Genomic DNA, 15,962 nt, shown 5'->3' with positions numbered 1-15,962 from the left:
CGTGCAAAGCCACACAGTAGTTTAGTAGAGGCTGTATGGTGTAACATGTAGGCCTCACACAGCAAATTAAAAATCAAGGCAGCATGGGTAGGTAGTAAAAGGAAAATTGAAGTTAGTAAAAGATTGTTTGTACTGTCCCTATGATACAAATTAATCTCCAGAGAACGAAGAGTCCATGACTGGTATCAACATTGACTTTTTTACATCTCCGTTCCCTGAGTTCATCATCCTGGAAGTCACGTGATTAAAATAATAATGAATAATCACAGCAGTCAATCTTTCTTAAATTAGTCTGCAACATATCCAGAACTGACACAAGAAATGCCTCACTGATGGATCACTTTGGGAGCCACATTAGAGAGTGAACTCAGAGAATTACATAACTCCTGGCTGAGCAACATCTTGATATTGGAATTTGCATGGCCTCTGCTTCACCCCTTCCTGATCTCTCTCATCTCCTCTATCCTCACAACCCTTTGAGACAATTGAGTTGATTGAATTCTAGCCTCCTGAGCACCTCCAGTTTTAATCACCCTACAAGTGGCAGCCAGACTTTCAACAGCTTAGGCTATGGAGTGTGCGATTCCTTCCCAGCCTTCTCCACCATCTCAACCTCACTTTCCTCCTTAAAGACACTCTTTAAAACCTATCTCTTTGACCAAACATTTGGTCATCTGTCCTAATATCTCCTTCAGTGTTTTGGTGTGATATTTTGTTTTAGAATGGTCCTATGAGGTGTGCACCTCAGGACATTTTTATTGCATTAAGGGACTATTGTTGGTCCTCCAGGAAATTTGGTCAAGACCAGAAATTCAAAGTGTCGTCCTTCCATGCTAAACTGTTCCTTGTTGAAAGATTGGCAGTTTTGTTTCTCCGTGTGTGACATGGAGCTGTCGTGTGCGTTTACTTATATCTGAACAGTTCTGTTGATAGACCAAGGAACTGATGGGGGGAATCCCTGTTTCTCTCATTTTTCTGTGTAGGCTGGATATTATGGATATGACAGCTGTGCTGGCTGCCGGAGATGTTCCTGTGATGTTGCTTCTCAGAACAAAATCTGTGACATTCAGACTGGCCAGTGCCCCTGTATGCCTGGTGTGACTGGACTCCGGTGTCAGCATTGTGCACCAGGGTACTGGAACTACTCTTCACATGGATGCAGAAGTAAGTGACACAGTAAATTGTGGGATTGGGGAAATGCAAGCCTTCACCTATTCACATGACAATTTGGATTCTCCTCAGTGCTGCAAATATGTATAGCTTTAAACCCGGGGTACCTGCTGGTCTGCGCTCATTCTCTGCCAGATCAGAAGTATTCACCACCTTCCTCTGATTTTTGCTTTCCCTTACAACTTAGAATCTTGTGAAGCCAAGGATCGTCTAGGATATCCACTCCACCTTTCCTCATTCTCAGCAGTTTCCTAATCCTGGACTACCATTTAATTTCCTTATTTTAAGTAAAAGAATTCAGGCAGATTTTCTCCACTAACGCCAATTCTAAGTTCTCTATTAAGTACACACGGAAATCCGGAGTGAAATGTTGGGCGACCTCTTGTGACAACTTGCGCACAAAGGGAGGAGCAATTACCCAAGTGAGGGTACAAATGCTAATTGAGCTAAATATATTTCATATCTGTAGGAAATTGTGGTGCTTCAGTTTGAACAAGAGGGTCAGTCATGTCCTGGAAGATGAGAATCTCTGTTTTTAAATGCCTTCAACCAGCTCCAGAATAACACAAATCTGAAAATAGTTTTTCTTAGTCTTTGCCGAGCATGGGTCACACGTCTGTTACAACATACACTATGATTTTTGCCAACTATTCTATCTCCAACTCATCAAGTAGTTTTAAAGGACAATAGTTTAACACTTCTGATTTGTACATATAAAAAACATTGCTTAGAAAATTGCTGTGACTTTTGAAGCGTTTCTGCTTGATATTTTGAGGCAGTGTTGTCTACAGGATGAGTTGAGCTTTGTGCAGGATACAGACCAGGCATTTATTTGGTTAGATATCGCCTAGGATCATCTATCATTGCTTATTAAGGTAGTGAGTTGGAATGCAAGGTCTGGATTATTTTTCACTTCAACGAGTGCCACGATTTAATTTCTTCAAAGCTGATTTGGTTTGTAGCCAGAAGTGATTGGAACCTTTTGAAAATTACCTACAACTGCATCATTCTCCCACGTTGCTGAACAGACTGAAAACTTAGAAGAAAATAATGTGTTACTTTCTCAGTACAATGGGCATGATATTCGATGGAGTGCTATAACCCATCAAACCTGTTTGGAATCTCAATGCTGTGTCCAGGTTATTAGTGAATGATTAAATTAGAATCCATAAGGAAAAACGTTGTTCCATAGCAAAAGGGTATGTCTAGAGAATGCCAAAGGCCATAACAAGATTCTCAGGAGCTGAGAGCTGGGTGAGGGGCCTAAGATGCCCCCCAGGAAGTCCTAAACTTGTTTCAGACCACTTGATCTTCCAGCAGCTGGATTAGGGCAGGTATTTCTGCTGCATCCTTACAGCATACACTGACTTCAGAAATGACTCTGTCCCCCCCCCCATTCTTGGGTGGTATTGGACATGTTCCACCCCATTGTCAACAGGGTAGTGGGAAATGAAATTCTAGCCCCTTTTGTTATTTGTGCTGTGTGAAACGTAAAGAAACACTAGAATGTCACAGAGTTGTTACTAATTATATCATGCCAAAGCTCAAAGACGTGTTAGATACCCTAATTATTATTCTTTACATTGTAGTATTTGCAATTAGTTTAAATACTGATTGAAGTTGTTGGGTTATTTTACTAGCTTGCAGACATGTACTATCAAGAAACACTGAATGACTTTCTCATTTCCCTGAATATTTGGTTGTTTGGTTTGTTAACTGATGCTATGCTTTAAATGTCTGCTGAAAGTGCAAAACAGAAGATTTAATTCTCTTTCAAGAGTTCACTTTGACAGTTTTGAGAGAGAGCAATGAAAAATAATGTTCATAATAATCTGTCATTCCATAATTCATATCAATGATGGTGTTTCTTGAGGAGCAGACTATATGATCTCAACATGTTTCAACAATTTGTAACAAAGATCATACATAAAAAGGAAGGAAACAATAATGTTACTTCTCCACCTGGTGGAGAATATAATGCTTATTTCTGTTATTTTATTTACCACTATGTCTACTGGTTAAAGATATTTTGTGCATTTAGTCTTTGTGCTCATAGTAAACAGAGAAACGTTGGGGAAACCATAAGCTGGTGACGACAATTGAACTTGTTAGAATTGTTATCTCAATGTCTTTTTCTTTAGGGTGCAATTGTAATGGGGGATCATGTAACCCTCGGACTGGTGACTGCACATGTAACAATGGTTTGGGAGGCAGACAGTGTGATACCTGTTTACAGACGCATCAGATCCCTGTTGGTGACCATTTGGATTCCATGAAGTGTGAGCGTGAGTAGCTTTGCACCTGCCTTTCTCTTCAAAACTAAATTCATTTCTGCTCACTTTCAGTGAGTGAAAAGGTTGCTGTTCTTCTTTTCAGCTTGCGATAGTTGTGTGGTGGCCCTTTTGGAAGACCTCAACAGGACAGCTGCATTGCTGCCTGACATCAGGGGACAGCTTTCAAACTTGACCGCAAGTTCCATCGCGTGGGCACGCATGAACGCTCTGAGTGATAACATCGGACAGCTTTCGGTTAGTTAGCGCTTAGCCATGAGTGGTGTTGCATTTCCATCTTGGGGTGTGAATTGTAGAATTTTACATCTTATAACGAAGGCCAAGATTAAGAAAGCTTTCATACTGTTGCCGACATCCTGGTAGGTTGTGCACTTGAAGGCCCCCAATTACATTTTATTAAGATCAAATGGCACTTCCTTTAATCCTGTTGACAGCTGGCTGTAGGAAGTGAGTACTTGTATACTAGTGTACCATTTGTTGTCTTATCTGCAATTAACATTACACCCCATCGCTCACCAGTCATCCATTGTTGGGCATTACAGACTTGAGATTTTTTATACTCTTGCTGTATCCATGCTGGAAATTCTGTGTTATGCTGACTATTGCGTTGATGCAGTTTTGTTAATTTGAAGGCTATTAACCCCTGGTATTACTGTGGTGCTGTTTCTTCAGGATGAACTGAGCAAGCAGCGTGCGTCACAGGATCAAACCAAAGATCATACTGATGAGCTGGAGACTGACAGCATGAATTTAATACAAGACCTGGTAGCGTACGAAGAAAAGGCAAGTGGTCTGGTTGGAAAATACTATTGCTGCCAATCTCTGTTGGAAAGTATTATTGTTGCATGCTGCGGTATTGCACACACCTTTTCAGTGAGCCATGTCACTTTTCTCCATCCTCTTCCCTTTCTTCCTATCCAGGTCACCATGATAAATAAGGACGTTGTGGTGCTGGGAGAGAGTATTGGTGGAACCCACCAGCATACTAATGGCTTGCTTAACAGTATCACAGATCTCAAAGGGAACATTTTAGGTAAACCCCTTTGTTTCATTTTGAATGTTGCCGTGTTTCTGATGGCGCGATTATTTGCTGAAACTTTCAACACCTGAAGAAAATAAGAACGATGCAAAAACAATGAATATTAACCTGAAAGAGATTACAAGGTTGTTTCTCCCCTCAAAGCATGGTCTATCCCAGATTGTTACTCAAATCAGTCAACAGAGGAAACTGAAAATTTTCATCTCTGGATATGTCAAAAAATGTATTGATATGGTGGCTGAGCCATCCAGGAAATTGGAGTTGATAGTCACAGAAGATTGGTAGTATTCCAGCCATATTCAAGCCAAATGCTTGAATCCCTTGCCTAGCAGAAAGTCTGTTCTTCCTTCCCTCTACTGCCTGTTTCACATTTCCCGATAAAACGCTCCAATTCAGTTCTGTCTTTATCATTCAATCAATTCAAACAACATCAGCCTGATGCTCTTTTGTTAATTTTAGAGCACCAGGGACACAATTCCAATCCCCTTCGTGTTTTGAGACTTCAAGTGAAGTAGTAGTTTGCGAGAGGTCCAAACTGAGTCAAGAAAGAAATATATCCCATTGGACAAAAACAGAAGTTGCTGGAAAAGCTCTTCAGGCCTGGCAGCATCTGTGTAGAAAAAAAAATCAGAATTAATGTTTCGGGTCCGGTGACCCTTCCTCAGAACTGATGGTAGCTGGAAAAATATCGGTTTGTATGCAGAAAATAGGGAGTGGGGTAGGGTAGGGAGTAAACGGACAGGATAGAGCCAGGAGAGAGAGAAGAGCAGTTGGATAGACAAAGGAGTTGATAACAACCTGGCTAGGAGAGTGAATAGTTGTTAATGGGGACTGTTATTGACTAACAATAGGTAGTGTGTAATGGCAGGCTACGTGATAACAAGACCTGGTGTGTTGGGTATGGGGCTCGGACATGGGCGAGTTTAGGCCCTAAAATTATTGAACTCGATATTGAGTCCAGAGGGCTGCAAGATCCCCAAGCGGAAAATGAGGTGTTGTTCTTCCAGCTTGCATCGAGCTTCACTGGAACACTGCAGCAAGCCTGAGACAGATGTTGGCCAGGGATCAAGGTGGTGTGTTAAAGTGGCAGACAGTAGGTAGTTCAGGGTCTTTTTTTTGCAACCAGAACGTAGATGTTCTGCGAAGCGGTCACCCAGTCCACGCTTCATTTCCCCAATTGTCATTGTGAGCAGCGAATGCAGCAGACTAGATTGTGGGGAGTGCTGGTGAAATGCTGCTTCACCTGGAAGGTATGTTTGAGCCCTTGAATATTGGGGAGAGAGGAGGTAAATGGGCAGGTGTTGCACCTTCACCAGTTACAGGGGAAGATGCCATGGGGTTGTGGGGAGGTGTTGGCGGTGGACGAAAAGTGGACTAGGATGTCGCGGAAGGTGGACAAGGGAGGGGAGGGGAATATGTGTCTGTCCAATTTCGAGAAGGGAGCCTCTGAAATGTCCACCTTCTTCCTCAACCGAGGATTCCCCACCACCATTGTCGACAGGGCCCTCAACCAGGTCCGACCCATCTCCTGCACTTCTGTCCTCATCCCCTCTCTTCCTTTCTGCAACAATGATAGGGGTCCCCTTGTCCTTACCTACCATCCCACCAGCATCCACATCCAGTCGATCATCAGACACCATTTCCGCCACCTCCAGTGAGATGCCACCACCCAGACACATATTCCCCCCCCTCCCTTGTCTGCCTTCCACAGGGACCATTGCTTCTGGGATACCCTGGTCCACACTTCCGTCACCCCCAACACCTCCATAGCCCCACGGCACTTTCCGCTGTATCCGGCGAAGGTGTAATACCTGCCCATTTACCTCCTCCCTCCCCAATATCTAAGGACCCAAACATACCTTCCAGGTGAAGCAACACTTCATCTGCACTTCCCACAATCTAATTTACTGCATTCGCTACACACAATGTGGTCTCCTCTACGTTGGGGAAATGAAGCGCAGACTGGGTAACCGCTTCGCAGAACATCTACATTCTGCTCGCAAAAAAGACCCTGAGCTTCCAGTTGCCTGCCACTTTAACACACCACCCTGTTCCCTGGCCAACATCTCTATCTCAGGCTTGCTGCAATGTTCAGTGAAGCTCAATGCAAGCTGGAAGAACAACACCTCATTTTCCACTTGGGGACCCTGCAGCCCTCCAGACGCAATATTGAGTTCAATAATTTTAGGGCCTAAACTCTCCCGTGTCCTAGCCCCATACCCAACACACCAGGCCTTGTTATCATGTAGCCTGCCATTACACACTACCTATTGTTAGTCACTAACAGTCCCCATTAACAACTATTCACTCTCCTAGCCAGATCGTCATCAACTTCTTTGTCTATCCAACAGCTCTACCTTTGGGATCTATCCTTTATCCTATCATTTACTCCCTACTCCACCCCACTCCGTATTTTCTGCATATAAACCGATGTTTTCCCATCTACCATCAGTTCTGAGGAAGGGTCACCAGACCTAAAACGTTAACTCTGATGTTTTTTCTTCACCGATGCTGCCAGACCTGAAGAGCTTTTCCAGCAACTTCTGATTTTGTTCCTGATTTACAGCATCTGCAGTTCTTCTGGTTTGTATATCCCATTGGACCTCTAGCATGAGATATTTCTGAGTTGGAAGCTTGCTAGTCCGCTCCAATTTCTGTGCAGCCACAGAAAATATCTGGAATTAACAATCTAATGATGACCATGAATCTATTGTCGATTGTCCGAAACGAACCAGATGGGTTTTAATATCCGTTAGGGAAGGAAACTGCCATCCTTACCTGGCCTGGCCTACATGTGACTCCAGACCCACAGCAATGTGGTTGACTCTGAACTGCCCTCTAGGTAATTAGGGATGGGCAATAAATGCTGCCTGGTCAGTGACACCCTCATCCTGTTAGGAGTAAAGGACCGTGTTTGCTTGCTCAGACAAATTTCAAGAAGGGCGAAAAGGTAACTGAATTCCCGTTGAAATGGTTTTATTCAGATCTGATTGATAAGATGAACAAGACACAGTTGGATACCAGCATGCCATCTCCTGATGAATTTGTACAGAAACTTGCTGAGGTGGAAAAGTTATTGAAAGAAATGAGAGGCCGAAATTTCAGCAGTCAGCACGATATAGCTGAGAGCGAGAAAGAGGAGGCAAAAAAACGTGAGTACAACCGAGGTAGAGAGCTCAAAATTCGAATGAACAAAGTTTTTTGTTTCTAAGGTAAATACTCTTGTTCAAAATACCACACTCAGGAGCGAAACACGAACGTATTGATAAAGTTCCTGAGCCAACAATTATTCAGACCGTTTTGCTTTATCATTTATTACAGACACCTGGCAGACAGCCCTGATCTGTTTGTAGTCAATAAAGTTGGGTGTTGATGATCTATTACTGTAAGAAGCATACAGCATGATAATCAGTTCCCTAAAATGATAACATTGGGGATAAACAACATATGATTAGCTGGTAAAAGGAGGAAAGTGCCAATTGAAATGGAGGATGAAGGAAGCACTTTTGATAATGATATTCTTTACGACGCTATATTTCCTGGCAAGTAACTGCAAATTTGGCCATGTTGGTGTTTTTAGTACCTCTCACTGAATATTTTGCTTTAGTTTGTAATTCTGCATAATAATTTCCTTTAGTAGCACTCAGTAATACATCAACATGTTACCCTGTGTTTTGCTGCAATAAGGCGATGACATGCTTCTGTGGTCAGATGTTCAGTTTCCACAGGGCAAAAATATCAACACAGCCTTTCAAGCCTGCTGTGCCATTCTAGACCATGGCTGTTCATGCACCTCAATGCCATTTCCCCACACTAGCCTCATATCTTTCCATGAGATTAGTGTCTAGAAATGTATCTGTCCATATCTTGAACATTACTCGGAGGTAAAGCTATAGGTTTTATATTTTTCATGGAACCGTTTCTATTGATCTGTCCCTGCTTGGTGCCAGCATTCCTTTTGTGTTCTGTTCCTGGAAGGGCAGAAGACATGGGAGTGACAGCACTGAATTTCATTTTTTACAAATGTCCTTAGCTAGTAATGGGGGCCACATAATTGATCAGACTATCAAGGGCTGTGTAAGTATGTGAAACAAATTATGCCATATTATGTGGTCCAGGGCTTTTAATTCCAAAATGATACCAATCGATGTACATTCATACACCTGAATTATACGTCAAAACAAGGCAGCTTTCAAGATAGTAAGGATAAATATTTTCAAAACAGGAAGCATTGTTCACTATGAGAGGAGATATTGCTTGAATTGTGGAAGCGGTAGATTGAGCTAGTTTTCTAACCTCCTTTGCGACTTTCTGATTTAGTACTTGAACGAGTGGAGAAGCAGCTGGAGAAACCGTTACAAGATATTAATGATCTTGTTGAACACCTAAGTGATAAACTGCTGAAGTATAATATGGAATTAATGGACCTTAGGGATGCCCTTAACGAAGCAGTTAATAAAACTGGACAAGCCAATGAAAAGAACAATATCAATGAGCATTTACTGGCAGAGAACATGGTAAGGTTTTGTATTTTTTTTATTATTTGGATTGTGGATTGTGGGTATCACTGGCTAAGCCAGCATTTATTGCCCATCCCTAGTTCCCTTGAGATGGTGGTAGTGAGCTGCCTTCTTGAATCACTGCAGTCCATTTGCTGTAGGTAGACCCACTGTCCCGTTAATAAGGGAATTCTAGGATTTTGCTCCAACAACACTGAAGGAAAAGTGATATATTTCCAAGTCAGATGATGACTGGCTTGGAGAGGAGCTTGCAGTGGGTGGTATTCTTATGTATATGCTGCCTTTATCCTTCTAGATGATAGAGGTTGTGGGTTTTTTTACATTGCTGTTTAAGGAATTTTGGTGAATTTCCTGGTGAATATTTGCGTGATTATTTTCTGCAGGAATTTGAGCTCTTTTGGCCTAGTGGCACTTTGAGAAGAATTAATGACTGAATCCTTTACTTTTGCCAGTGAGTGGCACATACAGTCTCTTTGACCTGTTTTGCATGGGCAAGAATTTTTTTCAATTTCAACTAGTAACACTTGAAAGGAAGATGAAGCCTTTTCCAGGAGAGGGGTGCCAATGATAGTTCCTTAAGTCTTTAAGTTGTGATATAATCCACATACAGTCGGATTCTGTTAACTATTTCTGCAACAGTGCTGCTTTCATTAGCAACTGGAATCAACTTATTTCTCCATTTACCCTTAGCAAAAAGTTGAGGAACTGGAAGACCGGTACAAGCAAGTAAAGGAAGTGCTGAAAATGGCCAGTGATTCCTTAGCGCAGGTTTCTGACCTCCTCCAGATGTTTGATGTTGCTAAGGAGGTAAGTGGCACTGCAATGACATTAATTACCAGTCCAGAGTTAATTGGGATGATTCAGTTACGGTTAATCCGTGGCACCAGAGATCAATGATATGCTCTACTCAGGTTAAATTGATTTCTAGTTTCATTGTGGACTCGACCAATTCATTTTGTACTGTTCAATTATCTAATCAGCCCTTATTCGCCTCCAGTTTTACACAATTTTCAAAACACTGAGGTACGCGAGTATGTCACCGGCTAGGCATTCTATGTATAGGGGATAGAAAGCGAGCGATAAGTTTGCTTTAACTATGCAAAATTTCATTTATTACTTAATGGGTCATGGGCATAGCTGGCGACTGCAACATTTCTTGCCCATTCATCATAGCCCTTAATCTGAGTGACATTTTGGGCCATTGCTGAGGGCAGTTAAGACCGAGACACTGTTGCTTGTGGCATGTAGGCCAGACCAGAAAAGGACAGCTTCCCTAAAGAGAAATTGCTTTTCTTTTTACAGCACTTAATGAGAGTTTCATGGTCTCTATTACTGAGAAGAACTTTATATTCCATTGAACGTATGTCGGGATTAGCATCCATTTTCGCAGAGCATTAGCCCGAGTTTCTGGATAACTAGTGCAGTGATATGACCACGATGCCATCATTTTGCTCTTAAATTTCAGGGCAGATGCTCAATAGTTTATCGTACATGTGTCTTCTCCAACAGTGGGTTACAAAAACAAAAAACAGAAGTTGCTGGGAAAACTCAGCAGGTCTGGCAGTATCTGTGGAGAGAAAGCAGAGTTAACATTTTGGGTCCAGTGACCCTCCTTCAGGTCACTGTACCCGAAATGTTAACTCTGCTTGCTCTCTGCAGACACTGCCAGATCTACTGAGTTTTTCCAATTTCTGTTTTTTTGTTTCTGACTTCCAGTATCTACAGTTCTTCCAGTTTTTTTTTGTATTTAGTAAGTTTTAGAACTCTGACTAAATGTTTTCTTCTAACTTTTCCACCTGGGATGCTAAAACCAGCAGTGGTAGTCAGCAGAGATAGTAGGAACTGCAGATGCTGGAAAATCTGAGATAACAAGGTGTAGAGCTGGATGAACACAGCAGGCCAAGCAGCATCATAGGAGCAGGAAGGCTGACGTTTCGGGTAGTCAGCACTATCCCTTCAGCTGAGATCTTAAGCGGTCTTTGGAAACCAAGCTCTAAACCACAGACTATCCTAATCCACACTGTTCTGTTTGACACTGTACAATGCCATTCCAGTTGAGCTAACAAAGACTCAGCTGAACGTCTGACATTGGCAAGGTGAATTCTATAATCCTGCACCTGCAGACAATATCAAAGGTACAGAGTCACCCTGATTCTTTGATCCACACTCTGTGGGAACACAGAATTGCTGGATCACCTTTCGCTATCTATAGCAAAGTAATGTTTAACACTTTCAAATACTACCATGTGGATGAGCTCGGTTTTCACTGATCAGAGAAACCTTGCCCTTATCAGAAAAAAACTGATGTGTATGTCGCACTTTACCATAATTCTTGCTGCATTTTAAGGTGCTGTTTGTGCCCTGAGAGAATTTCTGAAGTGCAGTTACTGTTACATAAACCTGTTAACCAATCTGCACACAGTGAGATCCCATCGGCAGCAAATGAACAGATAATCCTATTTTTGGTGGTGTTGGTTGAAGGAGGACGTCTGAATGCTCCTGGTTACAAATGTAGCACTATAAGATTTTTATATCCAGCAGAACTATCAGCAACAAACATGCTTCCTCTGAAGGGCAGCCCCTGTGACTATGTAGTACTTTGTCTAGACTATTTATTCAAGACTTAGTTGGACTCATCTTTCTGAACTCTGATGTCAGAGCACTATTGACTGAGTCACATTGAAACAATTGATTTCCTTAAAATCAAAAATGAAAATTAGAATTGTGGTAACAGGGACGACATCTAATTTTTGTTTTCTTGGTGACCAGGAATATGACAGACTGGCTGCAATGTTGGATGGTGCCAGAATGCCCCTCATTGAAAAGGTGAAAAAATTCTCACCAGCAAGCAGCAAAATTCCAATTATTGAGCATGCTGAGGAACATGCGCGGTTTCTGGATGAGCTTGCGAAAAATTTGTCCAGGTAAACCAATTAAGAATTAGTTGAAAATTGACTAGTGCATGTTACTAATTGTGTAGCTTTATATTAGATTAATGAAAGGCAGTGTCATTTGCTTGGTCTGTATAGAGGCTGTTTTCTTTTTGATGTTTTTGCTGTATATGGTGTGGAAGCAACCACTAACTAGTTAATAGTTGGGCTAGTGTGCTTCCACTAATGAGCCTGTGTGGCTAACAGTGCTGGGGGATCAACTACTTGTGAGTCTTAACAATAAGAGGCACTTGTCTTAACAACAGTTTATTGCACAATTGTAATAGGTACAAGTAACATTGGTAATCATAATCATTAGACCTAACTTATCAGGGACCAGAGATGGCAGGTCTGACTCCATCAGGATCTCAAGCTCGACTTGTCTTCTTCACTGCCCCCCCACCCCAAAGAAAATATACAACATCATCAAATTGGGTGGTGGTTAGTACAGTCTTTAACATTAATCCTTCCAAAGTCATTACCTTGTATATCAGCTTTTGTGATATCTGACTGCGTTGTAGGTGGATCTACTTATCAAGGTGGGCTGTCAACTTCTATCCCAGTCTAAAATTGGCTTTGCTTATCAGCTGCCTACTTTATAAGCCACATCGTTTCCAATTCCAGCAATCCATTCTTCCTGTCCTGGTAGCTTGTTATAAAACTATTTCATGTTTCCAAAATGTCACATCAATACCATGCCAGGCATATCCCTCCATAAATTTGTTTGACAATTTCCAAATGATATTTTGTGCCTTGGTATAGTTTGAACAGGTGGGATACTGTGCCGCATGAGAATATAGCTGCAGGCTGCATCATTTGCCTGTGTGTTTCAAGTTATGTAGTGCCGGGATATTTTCCACACTTGCATTTCTATTTAATGGCAGTTTGATTTTGGAAAATACTCAACTAATGCAAGTTACTTCTGCCGCGAAAGTATTAGACGGCTAACAGCCAACTACTGTTTCCCAGATCTATCTCATCTTGTGGCTGTTCGCAGGGCAATTGAAGATACAAACCAAGATGGATTTATTCAGCGAGCAGTGAATGCATCCAATGCATATGCTGGTATTATTGAGGCAGTGGAAACAGCCAAGGCTGCAGCAAAGGAGGCAGATGAGGCAGCAATGAAGGCTTTAAAGGTAAAATGGAGGGTTCCAGGTGAAGTGGAGGATTGGAATCATAGAATCCCTACAGTGTGGAAACAGGCCCTTCAGCCCAACAAGTCCACACCGACCCTCAGAGCATCCCACCCAGACCCATCCCCCTACAACCTACCTAATCTACACATCCCTGAACGCTATGGGCAATTTAGCATGGCCAATCCACCTAACCTGCACATCTTGGGACTGTGGGAGGAAACCCACGCAGATACAGGGAGAATGTGCAAACGCCACACAGTCGCCGGAGGGTGGAATCGAATCTGGGTTCCTGGCGCTGTGAGGCAGCAGTGCTAATCACTATTCTCCTTTTTATCAGTGGGGTGGCTGCATTGAGTCATCAGCTGTTCATACTCGAGTGGCCGCCATCTTGGTTGATGTCCTGAGGACCATCCACCAGTTGGGGGCCAAAGACACTTGAAATATGCAAATCAGACTGTAGGAAGCTCGTGGGATCCCAGTTGCAATCTTGAGGAATATGTGGGTGGACATTTGTGACTATTTAAAGCAGGCCATCAGCACCTGAACTAGTTATTTTTAAATAGATCCCTGAAAGCTGCTGTCAAAACAGCCCAGGAAAATTTGAAATAAAACTCCATACCACTGTTAACACTTCCCCCTCCAGGATTGCCTCAGTTTGGGAGTCAGCCAATTTCTCACTTTTCAGAGATACTGGGACACTTCAGTGGCAAGGAGGACTTGAACATGGACCTTCCAGCCCAGAGGAAAATGTAGAGTTGCCATCATCCTATCAGACCATAGGCTTCTCTCTAATTAGTGAGAGACAGCCTGGTGGTGGTTTAACCTGAGGGTCACCTTGTCTCAGGTGAGGGGAGAGGTTGAGAAGGAGAGGCTTTCATGGTGACCTCAGCTGGTGTGGGAATTGAACCCATGATGTTGGCAGCATTCTGCATTGCAAACCAGGCAGCCAACCACTGAGCTAACTGACCCCTCACTGAATAGGAATACTACCACTGCACCCATAAGAGTCTCTCACTAGCATATGTGGCTCTAATTACACCCTCGCCCTCTACCTTCACTGCTGGGAAAGCCTGATTGCAATGTTACAAATGTACAATGCCAGGTCCTATTGCAAATGTAACCATTTACAATGAAAGTACAAAAGAAAGGCAGACATTATATCTAACAAGAAGTTAGTTAATTCAATTTTTATCAAAATAAGCCTCATTCATTTATCTGCAGTCTGCCTGAAAGTGACACTTCATTCTGACTTGTCAGTAAAAAGCCACAGACTACCAACTCTAAATATCTAAGATTGTTGCATATTCAAACCTTTTAATTATCAAATTGATTTCCTCTTACACTTTCTATTGATGAGAAAGTAACATGTCCTCCAACCCAGTGTTTGACTCCACAAGAAATCCTCCCGTGCTTCCAAAATGTAGATGTCTTTTCTACTACCTGTTCCTGTCAGATGGAGAAACACTGCAAGATTTTCAGCTGAGAGACCCTTCAGCCCATCTTGTCCATACCGACTGACAAAGAGCAGTAAAGCCTAGCCCCAATTTCCCACAGTTTTGATGAGGATTTCAGCGTCCACCATTCTTTTCAAGCAGTGAGTTCCAGAGCCCCACCCCACCACTCATCATATTCCCTTTAATCCTTCGACCAATTACTTTAAAATCTGTGCTCCCTGGTCATTAATGAAAGTCAGTGAAGAGTTAACCATTTCACCTGAATATATTTTTCCCAACTGCATTTTAGCAAGTGATGGATGAAGATTTGGCTCAACAAGCTGCTGATTTGAAGAAGGCAGGCACACTGCTAGAGAAGGAGGCTAAGAAAGCTCAGAAGAAATCTGAAGAAGGTAGGTGATGGTTGAGCGCTCTGATCTGATGGGAATGTTTCGCTGCCGTGAGCTCTCAACTACTTTTTTGCAATCTTGCCTTAGAACTGAAGCCGAAACTGAAAGCGTCGAAGGAGCGGCTGGAAGATGCAAAGACCAAGAAGGAGCAACTCCTCAGTCAGCTGACGTCACTTCAAGATATGCTGAAAGACATTAATAGAGGTTTGTTATTGTTCAGATGCGAGTTTTTATTGTTGGTAAATGCAATAACTATAGTAAAACATCCTTGCAATGACAACTGTCTAACCATTTCCCATGCACGCTGTGTGCTTTTGTATTTAACAGCAAGGCTGAGATAGACAAATCGCTAATCAGTAAGGAAATAAAGATGGGACAGGAAAGTGGAGTTGAGGATTATCAGATCCACATTGAATGACACAGCAGGCTCAGTAGGCCAAATGGCTTACTTCTGCTCCTACATCTTATGGTCTTACACCTTTGCTTGAGTGTACTATTTCTGCCTGACATTAGAATAACAGGCACAATAACAGTTAGCTGTCTTGAGTAACCACTACATTGAGTTTATAAGTGAGAGAAGTTCCTGAAGCCTTGTGCGAGGAGCCAATTCACAATTTGTGTAGTCATGTCTGGATCCCACTGATTTGTAGAACCCATTTTCTTGGAATCCTGACTGAGGGCAGAAAAAAAGTCCTTAATAACTAAAGGGCTGTATGATGCCACTTCTATCAATCCCCTTTTATCCAATGAGCAAAGTCAATTGTGTGTTTTAATTTGCTCAAAGGGCACCAGCATCCCTGCCAAATTCAGCATTAGTTGCCTTTAAGCAGGTTGTTGTGAATGACCTTCATGAACAGAACTGAAAAAGCTTTGCTGGCTTATTAAGAGGGCAGTGAAAAGTCAATCACATTGCTGTGGGTCTGGAATCACTCATGGTTCAGATGGCAGACTTCCTTCCCTTTTAGGCCATCAGTGACTCAGATGAGTTTTAACAACGATGCAATAATTTCATGAACATCATCACTGATGC

General features: G+C 42.3%; 1 protein-coding gene across 1 annotated transcript in view; it reads left to right on the top strand.

Annotated features, from left to right (window-relative positions):
* The window catches only part of lama5 (laminin, alpha 5), a 203,816-nt gene that overhangs the window by 156,167 nt on the left and 31,687 nt on the right, over positions 1 to 15,962 (top strand). The window contains exons 46-57 of the mRNA XM_048608550.1: positions 984 to 1,164; positions 3,312 to 3,455; positions 3,547 to 3,698; positions 4,134 to 4,244; positions 4,383 to 4,494; positions 7,485 to 7,652; positions 8,821 to 9,017; positions 9,711 to 9,827; positions 11,790 to 11,944; positions 12,948 to 13,089; positions 14,833 to 14,935; positions 15,020 to 15,136. Of these exons, the coding sequence (XP_048464507.1) occupies positions 984 to 1,164; positions 3,312 to 3,455; positions 3,547 to 3,698; positions 4,134 to 4,244; positions 4,383 to 4,494; positions 7,485 to 7,652; positions 8,821 to 9,017; positions 9,711 to 9,827; positions 11,790 to 11,944; positions 12,948 to 13,089; positions 14,833 to 14,935; positions 15,020 to 15,136 (1,699 nt within the window). The remainder of the gene's footprint in view (positions 1 to 983; positions 1,165 to 3,311; positions 3,456 to 3,546; positions 3,699 to 4,133; positions 4,245 to 4,382; positions 4,495 to 7,484; positions 7,653 to 8,820; positions 9,018 to 9,710; positions 9,828 to 11,789; positions 11,945 to 12,947; positions 13,090 to 14,832; positions 14,936 to 15,019; positions 15,137 to 15,962) is intronic.

The sequence above is a fragment of the Rhincodon typus genome, chromosome 19 (assembly GCF_021869965.1).
Source record: "Rhincodon typus isolate 14 chromosome 19, sRhiTyp1.1, whole genome shotgun sequence".
NCBI lineage: Eukaryota > Metazoa > Chordata > Chondrichthyes > Orectolobiformes > Rhincodontidae > Rhincodon > Rhincodon typus.
Note: the sequence above shows the minus strand (reverse complement) of the source record. Positions and strands in the feature narration are given on the sequence as shown.